The 9,239-nt window shown below is 47.1% G+C and overlaps 1 gene segment (V, D, J or C); it reads left to right on the plus strand.

Moving 5' to 3' along the window:
* The first annotated feature begins 2,810 nt into the window (after window positions 1-2,810).
* On the plus strand, window positions 2,811-3,396 carry LOC140619024 (immunoglobulin lambda variable 1-40-like). The segment is given in 2 exon segments: window positions 2,811-2,856; window positions 2,969-3,396. Coding segments are annotated over 2 exon segments (474 nt in total).
* Window positions 3,397-9,239: the final 5,843 nt, after the last annotated feature.

Genomic DNA, 9,239 nt, shown 5'->3' on the forward strand with positions numbered 1-9,239 from the left:
GCTGGTCACAGACACAGTCTCCTCTCTCAGAACCATCTCCATGGGAACTTGGACCAGATCCTGCTGGCTATGCCCGACAACACCCCCTCTCTTCTCTTCTCCCCTCTGTTCCTCTGTCCTTTGGCTTTGGTCTCTCCCTCTGGCTCCTCAGGTCTGAGCTATGTCTCCACCAGGATTTCAGAGAAAACCAGAAATGATCTTGCTGTAGTTTCTAGTCTGAGGGGTCCAACTCTTGGAGGAGAATGATAAGAAAATAGAGTTGCAAGAATCTCCTGACATTCTCATTCCTGCTCTAAGATCTAGGCTCCATTTTTTTTAACCCAGCACTCCTAGTCAGTCTTAATATTTTTAGAGGTTTCTTTATTTTTATATAGAGAGAGGGCATGCATTGGGGGGTTGTGGGCAGGCAGAGGAGGGAAGGAGGCTCAAGCAGACTCTGGACTCAGTGCAGAGCTCTGTGCAGGGCTCGAGCTCACTATCCTGGGATTAGGACATCAGCAAAAACAAGAGTTGATGTTCAATGACCTGCACCTCCTAGATGCACTCCCTACTCCATTGTATTTAATATGAAAGTAAAATTATTACATTTCTTGAAAAGGATGTGTTTATCTACTTTTAGGTATTTGCACATGGATGTAATGATTTTTACCTACTTCAGAATTATCCGATGCCCTCACTCATGGGGAATCCTGGAGAAATCCATAGACAAAGGTTTGCCTGCATATTTTAAGATAAGTCATTTTTTTTCTTGGGCTCCAGACTTTCATTCTGAAGAATTCTGTGGAAAGTAGATCCACCACAGAAACATTTTCTACCATAGAAACAGTCCCAGGCTGTATCGTCTCTTCACATACACAGACACAAAACTCACAGCAGTATGTTTTCTCACTCCTGGTGGACACCAGAGAAACTCAGGGGACTTTGGGTGTGGCTGAGTTGTGGGGTAAGAAGGAAGAGGCTGGGTCTCACCCCTGTCCTGCGCTCCATGACACCTGGAAACCCTAGAGAGGTAGGTGTAGTGTCTGCGGAGATAAGGAATGGACAGATTTCTTGTCACTCAACAGGTCCTAGACTCCTGATTCAGTGGATTGTTAAGCGTTTGCTCTCACAGCAGTCCTCTTGGCTAACAAAATTTTCAAGTCATCCCCTGTGGTTCAGGGTTTTAGCCCCTCCTTCAACCCAGGGTGGGACCCTGGAGTCCTGGGATCCAGTCAGGCTCCCTGTATGGAGCCTGCTTCTCCCTCTGCCTGTCTGTCTCTCTATCTTTCTCTCTCTCTCTCTCTCTCTCTCCCTCTCTCTCTCTCTCTCTCTCTCTCATACACACACACACACACACACACACACACACGCACAGTTCTTTCATCTGCCTGAGTGAATAGCATCCTGGATGCTGCAGTTTCCAGGCTTCTGAATCCCTCCAGAGCCATCCTGTCCTCAGTCAGCCATTCTCAGAGCCTCAATCTCTGGGAGACAGAAGCTTCTTCAACAAGAAACACTGGTGACATCTAGTGTGACTGGGGTCCTGTCACCAGGACAGCCTGGATGTGCACTGAGCCTGTTCCTCTGGGGTGAGCCTGATGCTCAGTATACCCAGGGGGAGTGTCCGTCCCCATGAGCAGCTCAGTCTCTGAGCATCTCTTGGCACCATTCAGTGTCTGAGCCTGATCATTCCATTCATCCTGGGACCTCAGCCTCAGGGCTGCCCCCACGGAGCTCAAGGCCACTGGGATGTGGGACACCCCTCCCTGTGCTGTCTGCCTGGGCTGTCACTCCCTCAGTCACCCAACTGCCACATCCAACCAGGCCGCACTCTGATGCAAAGTCTTGTGACCCATCCCAGGGCCACAGGACCTGTGAGCTCAGGGGCATCATTCCCCTCAGCACCAACTCTCCTCCAATCACATGTGGGAAGTTTGACAAAAATCTGGGTCGAGGGGACCTTGGGGAGGAAAAACCCATGCCTGTAGTCATGGGGGGTTCGCGAATAATGTTCTATCCTGAACATGCTGGACACAAGTTGCAGAGGCTCAAGCTGTGCCCAACCCAAAGGGTGGTCTGTCTCCAAATCCCTTTGTCCAAGAAGCTCTGTTTGTAATTTTGTCCCCATGTCCTCAGTGCTGTGCAGAACTCAGGGGAAGATAACTCTGGAAATCCGAGAAGCCTCATTAGAGGAAAGTTCCAGCATCCTGCATAGCAGGGGCTGTGTGCCCATGCAGATGTGTCACTGCTCTGGACTGGATTCTGAACTCTAAGAGGATTTTGTGTAAGAGATACCACCTTCACCCTGACTAGGAATGCTCAAGGGAGTTGTGGACAAACTCTCTCTGAAGATTCCCAGTGGAGCAAATAGTGAGCCCTGAAGTAATGTGAGCTGGCATACGGGGACTGGCCTGGCCCTGATGCAGCCCTAATGCAAGGAACAGTAGGCAAAGATTTGGGGAAGCAGGAGATGTGGGCCCTGGTCACCTTGTCACACAGTGGTGCCTCTGCGTCTGGACACCAGGGTGCATTCTGGTTCCATTTCTGAAGAGTCAGGGTGATCAGAGTTGGGACCTGCCACCTGGCACTGCTTGTGCCCTCTGCTCAGAGATCACAGCTCTCTGGCCTTACACAGCCCATCCCTTGCCCATGCCCCTGTCATCTCAGGCAGAGGGACCTGACCCAAGGCCAGGTGGGTGTCAAATGCCAGGGTCTCATCTGCATGGATGAGCCATCCCTCCCAGAGAAGATGAAGAGGGGAAGAGAGAGATGAGAAGAGGCTCTGCTCATCTGTGGGAACACTGAAGGCAGGATCAGTAATGATCTCCACGATGGCCTGGTCCCCTCTCCTCCTCACACTCCTCGCTCACTGCACAGGTGACTGGATGTGGGGACATTGGAAGGGCCCTGGGAGGACATGTGGGGACATGCTTCCTCCTCTTGTCTCCAGGCCCCAGCATCACCCTTTCTGTGTCTCTCCCTGTTGCAGCGTCCTGGGCCCAGGCTGTGCTGACTCCGCTGCCCTCAGTGTCTGCGGCCCTGGGACAGACGGTCACCATCTCTTGTACTGGAAATAGCACCCAAATCGGCAGTGGTTATGCTGTACAATGGTACCAGCAGCTCCCAGGAAAGTCCCCTGAAACTATCATCTATGGTGATAGCAATCGACCCTCGGGGGTCCCAGATCGATTCTCTGGCTTCAGCTCTGGCAATTCAGCCACACTGGCCATCACTGGGCTCCAGGATGAGGACGAGGCTGATTATTACTGCCAGTCCTTAGATGACAACCTCGATGGTCACACAGTGCTCTGGGCCAGGGAGGAAGTGAAACACAAACCTGCTCTCCCCCCAGAAATGAATTTTGCTTTGCAACACCCACTGTTTGGCCAATTCAGCTTCCCCCTTTGTTTGGTGTAAACTGCAGTCTGTGGTCAACGTGAGGGAACTTTGGCTCCAAAATGATCCTGATTCTCTTCACTTCAGCCCCTGCACCCTGTCCTTGGCTCAAACATATTCTATGGTTTTCTCATATTGAGGAAAAATTCCTTGTTGTCAGGAGCATGATGCTCTGTTCACAGTCTGTTGATGAAGAAAGAAAGACAAGAAAATGTAGATTAAATTAAATGTCCTTACAGCCTGCAGCCCACTGTTAGAGACCTGACATATATGCAGAGAGTGAGTTGCTCAAGGAACTCATGGCTGCCTTCGTGCCTTAATGTTTATCTTTAGTAAATATTGAGAATAACCTCACCTTAACAGCATCTAGATCATGAAGGTCCTGAAAGCCTTGCTTCCAAATTCCTTAGAGTTTTACACTATCCCCGACCTCCACTTATTAAAAAGCATATCATCAGTCCCTCCTCACAATCCCAGTGCAGCTTTCTGCCCACAGGTCCTGTTCCCGCTATAATAAAATCACTTGTTACCATCATTATATATCTTGAGAATTTGTTCTTGGCCATTGGGATCGGCAATCCTGTATCACTGTGACAAGTCAGGACAGAACAGGAGACACAGAGTCCACCTGCGTCTGACTGAGGATGGAGCACTGTCCTTACAGTGTGCATTCACACCACGTCCTGAACACCTTGTATGTGCCCCATGTGAGCCTAGGGATGTGGGACACTAGTGAACATGGCAGAGTCCCCATGATCAAGGAGCTGACAGTGTCTGGGGGAAGAGAGAGGACACAGAATACGTATAATAAGGAAAGCTTGTCCCTGGATACTGAGGTTGGGTGAGCTTGGTGGGGTGGAGTTGGAGCATTGGAGGAGTTCCCAGGGAACCCCAGAATGTGATGTCCCACAATGACACCCCAGTCCTGTCCGGATAGTGATGGAGCAGGGCGTGAGCATGTAGGGGGGACGTGGCAGGCGTATGGACTCTGTCCCAGTTAGATTAGGAGTTCTGAGCAAGGGGATGATGATGAGGAAAGTCAGAGTCCTCATGACATAGAGGAAGCCAGGACTGGGATGAGAGTTGGAAGGAGGGGAAGGAGGTGGGTTTCTTGGGATCAGTGTGGGGAGGAGCCTCCACCAGCTAGGACAGTGTGAGGATCCATATCTGATGCAGGATGACATCTACATCATGTTTCCAGGATATAGGATCAGCCCCTGATCCAGGGAAATGTTGATCAGGAGTCCTAGTGATGCACATCTCTGGTTACTCTTGACTGACCTTGATGAAACGTCACCAGTGCCTGTTGCTGTGGAGGTAAGTATTTCCTGTGCTCTTCAGGCCCCTCTGTTTTAATAAGAATCTAATTGACATTTGCCAGATTAACAAGAGAAAATCAAATTTCATAGCCTACATATTGGGTATCCACACAGACGTGGAGAATTCCAAAGACAGTCAGGCACCATGACACATATGTGAGTGAAGGAGAGGGGCAGGGGTCTGATAACCAAAGAGGAGAAAGTGCATTAGAGGGAAGGTGAGAGGAGTTGTTTGGAAAAGAGAGGTTGTCCTGCTGTGTAGATACATGACTTAGGTAAAGAGGGAGCCTGGTAATAGCTCTCTTCCTGGTACAAGCTGGCAGTTTGGGGGGATTAAAGAGCTTTTCCTAAATCTGCTGAGTTTCATTTGTTTAAAGTGAAACTAATGTTCATGCCAATGGGGTTCAATCTGGGGCAGCCTATCTTTAGCCAGTTCCCTCTCTTCTCTGAAATTTCCCAAGGATACATGTGTTAAAACTTGTGCTAACAGATTGTTCATTTTGTTGACCCTCTCCTGACGATAGGCTAGTTTATTTAAACTCATTTCAGAAGGGGTTGATGGAGGTGCATTCTCAAAGTCAGGCTTGTGGTTCAAGAAATCAGGTATTAAACAAGAAGCATTTGTAGGGGGGAAAAAGGATGGTAAATGATCAAATGAAATTGTAGGCAGTTGCTGAGTTCTGAGGGAAACCAGTGGAGAAGATTTCTTGATGTCAAGCTCATGTCGTCTTCAGGTAGAGTGACAGAAGTCTGTGACAATCTGACAGACTTTCCCGGTTTGTAGTTCAAATGTGTCTGGTGATCTCTGTCTGTCCCATAGATCTACTGGCATGAAAACCACCTCTACATGAGCTGCTTTGGTGACTTCTCTGAAGGTTCTATCGTTGGATTCACATTTACTTTTCAGGACTTCAGGATATAGGGCAGTTTGAATGCACTTCCAAAGGTGGGAGAAAAATCAACATGCTAGTTTTCAGATTTGTACCCAGAGATCCTAGGAAGCTAGAGAAAATCAGGATCAAGTTCAGGTTATAATGAAAAGGAATCGACTCAAGTATTTTCCCTTATCAAACGTGTAGAACAGAAGTAGAAAGCCATCCCTATGACAGCACATACCATCATATTATGTTTTAGGAAATGTTACACATATATGTTTATTTTCATTTTTTCTTTTATGATTTAATTATTCAGTAATCTCCACACCCAGGTGGGGCTCATGCTTACAAGCTCAAAATCTAGAGTCCCACCCTCTACTGACTGAGTCAGTCAGGCCCCTCTAGATGCATATTTTCAACACCGAGTGTCACTTGCTGCTGATCCCAGCCCAGGGCCTGCCTCTTGCCTCCAAAGGAGAAAGGTAATTAAATAGATGAATTTCATGACGAGCCTCCCTCCATAACAGAGATTTCTCCAATAACCAGTGTACGTTCCCCAGTGGAAACTGGCAGTGAGTCCAGATTTGAGAAACCAAACTATCTGGAGGTACTGTATTTAACATAAAATCCTGTCTCTGGGTCAAATATGTAAGCTGCCCTGGGAGCTCACCTCAAGGACCTCACACTTTGTTTAGTGGTTGTTGTTTCTTTGTGTTTGTTTTTTCCTTCTCATTTTAGAGTCCAATGCACCATCCATTTGAGTACACAATTCCCAGGGCTTCTTCAATGAGTGGTATATAATCCTGTGAAATAAAAGTAGAGTTTATATATATATTTTTTCCCATACTTTGCCCCACTTTGCATCACAAATTAACTTTCCTGACTCTTGTTAGATCTTGTTTAACTACTCTCTTAATTTTGAATAAAAATAATGTAGAGGGCAGCCTAGGTGGCTCAGTGGTTTAGCACCTGCCTTCAGCTTGGGGCCTGATCCTGGAGACCTGGGATCGAGTCCCGCATCAGGCTCCCTGCACGGAACCTGCTTCTCCCTCTGCCTGTGTCTCTGCCTCTCTCTCTCTCTGTGTGTCTCTCATAAATAAATAAATAAATAAATAAATAAATAAATAAATAAATAATAAATAAATAAATAAATAAATAAATAAGTCTTTTTTTATGATAGTCACACACACACAGAGAGAGAGAGAGGCAGAGACACAGGCAGAGGGAGAAGCAGGCTCCATGCACCAGGACCCCGATGTGGGATTTGATCCAGGTCTCCAGGATCACACCCTGGGCCAAAGGCAGGCGCCAAACCGCTGCACCACCCAGGGATCCCTAAATTTAAATGAAACATTTCTCTTTCTCCCTTGCAAAGGCTACACATTATTTTATTTTTTTAAAGACTTTATTTATGGGATCCCTGGGTGGCGCAGCGGTTTGGCGCCTCCCTTTGGCCCAGGGCGCGATCCTGGAGACCCGGGATCGAATCCCACGTCGGGCTCCTGGTGCATGGAGCCTGCTTCTCTCTCTGCCTGTGTCTCTGCCTCATTCTCTCTCCCTCCCTCTCTCTCTCTCTCTCTCTCTGACTATCACAAATAAATAAAAATTAAAAAAAATAAATAAAAAATATAAATTTAGTAGCAATATGAAATATCTCTGGGAGATAGTTCCCAGTTCATTTCACTAATGCAAAGAGGTGCCATTGTGATTAAATCAGGGAGATATATTTGCTCTAATGCCAAAATTCTCATCTGGGTAAACCTCTTTAAATAATAATAGAGACAATTCAGGACACCTGGATCCACAGCCAGGGTTTGGCGGATTGTCCAAAAGAATCTAGCTTCCTGTGTGTTCCAATTCAATCTTTGTTATTTCAGGATTTATTTCCTATTTTGTTTAAAACAATTCATCCTCATGGATTTCCTTGGGACAAATGAAATCTATGCATTATAGTCTATGTCTTTATTCTTATGGGAGTTTAGCAGGCCGGTTCTATATGTTTGGTCAGTTCTTCTTTCTGTCCTAATACATATGTAGAAATGGATTTCATCTAATGTAAAATCTTCTCATGCACACTTGCTATCACTGTATCTCCCTTGCTGATCTTTACTTGGTTTAATAAAAAGTGGACTTTTATGTTCTAATTGTTGAATTTCTAGAGTTCCTTATATCTTCCGTGCACATTTGAGATTAAATGAAAAGACAGCATAATGACAGGATTAATCCTTCTATCTGCAAGGTGAACTGCTCACACTCATATGAGAGACAAGAACCAAAGCTGACAAACTGTAAGTTGGTGCAAAGGCTCCCTTGTCGTAATGCTTTTTAATGGAAGGGACATTAAGGCTTGGACTCAAGGAAAGAAAGGATCATCAAGAAGTTACCATACACCTTGGGTAGAGAGCTAGACATGAAAGTGGAGAAGGAAATTCTCTTTAAAAATAGGGGGTAGGGGCAGTCGGGTGGCTTAGTGGTTTAGTGCCGCCTTTGGCCCAGGGTGTGGTCCTGGGGACCTGGGATTGAGTCCCTCGTCAGGCTCCCTCCATGGAGCCTGCTTCTCCCTCTGCTTGTGTCTCTGCCTTTCTCTGTCTGTGTCTCTCAGAATAAATAAATAAGATCTTAAAGAAACGATTGGAGTTATCAAGTCAAAAAGCATAGGGAGGAAACTTCCATGCATAATTCTAAGTGAAAGAAGCCAATCTGAAGAAGGTGAACAGTGAGCAGTGGGGGATGAGGGACAAGAGCCCTGGGCACCATATGGAGCCCAAGGTGGACATATCTCCCATTCCACCAGAGAGCGCTGGTTCTCCCCTGTTCCTCAGCTGGGAGCTCTTCTTGTCTCCCTGCCTCTTTCAGGTGCTCCTGCCTCAATCCTGGATGAACTGCCTCCACTCCTGCACTCTTCTTTGCTCAGCTGCCACTCAGACATGGCTCCAAATAGAGGCCTGCATGGTCTCAGGACAGGGAATGATTTGCATAGAAGACCCCATCCTGAGGATCAGGGGGAACCTTAGAAGGGTTAAATTCCTCATGCCTGGCAGTGGGGCTCAAGAAGCAGAGTTTGGGGCATCTGTACCAGGGTCTGGGCGCCTTTTCTCCTGATCCCAATCTTCAGTCAAATGGAAAAGATAGAAATGAAGATTTGAAATAGAATTAATCAAAATATACCAAACGTATTGTAGAACTGAAAAAGAAAAGAGAAGAATTTGAAAAAAGGAAACTCTAGAGCGACTCAAGTTACCGTTTCTCTGCTCCTTTGCTTGTGGAAACCAAAAATAGGCTACCTTTTTTTTGTTCTGTTCTCTTCCTCATGAATGATCTCCTGAGGCTGTCAGCAGGGGGCACTGTGTACCTGCTCAGAGCTGGCCAGGCCTGAAACCCACTGAAATGGATCCACCTGCCTGGGCCCTGCACTGGTGCTCCCTGCCAGAGGGAGAGATGACAGCAGCTGTCAACATGGGGAGGGGCTGCCCCCATGGACTCCAAGGTGGGTCCTTGAGGCCTGGTCTCTCTGTCTCTCTCTGTCTCTGTCTCTCACCCCAGCTCCTTCTCTGTCAGCTGAGCCTCTGTCCACACGCCTGGTGGGGAGGCCACAGGCTCGTTCTGTCTCTATCATGACCTCTGTGTGTGACCCCAGGTGAGTTCTACAATTTTTAGTTTAGCTATGGGT

This window comes from Canis lupus, chromosome 27 (assembly GCF_048164855.1).
Source record: "Canis lupus baileyi chromosome 27, mCanLup2.hap1, whole genome shotgun sequence".
Classification (NCBI taxonomy): domain Eukaryota; kingdom Metazoa; phylum Chordata; class Mammalia; order Carnivora; family Canidae; genus Canis; species Canis lupus.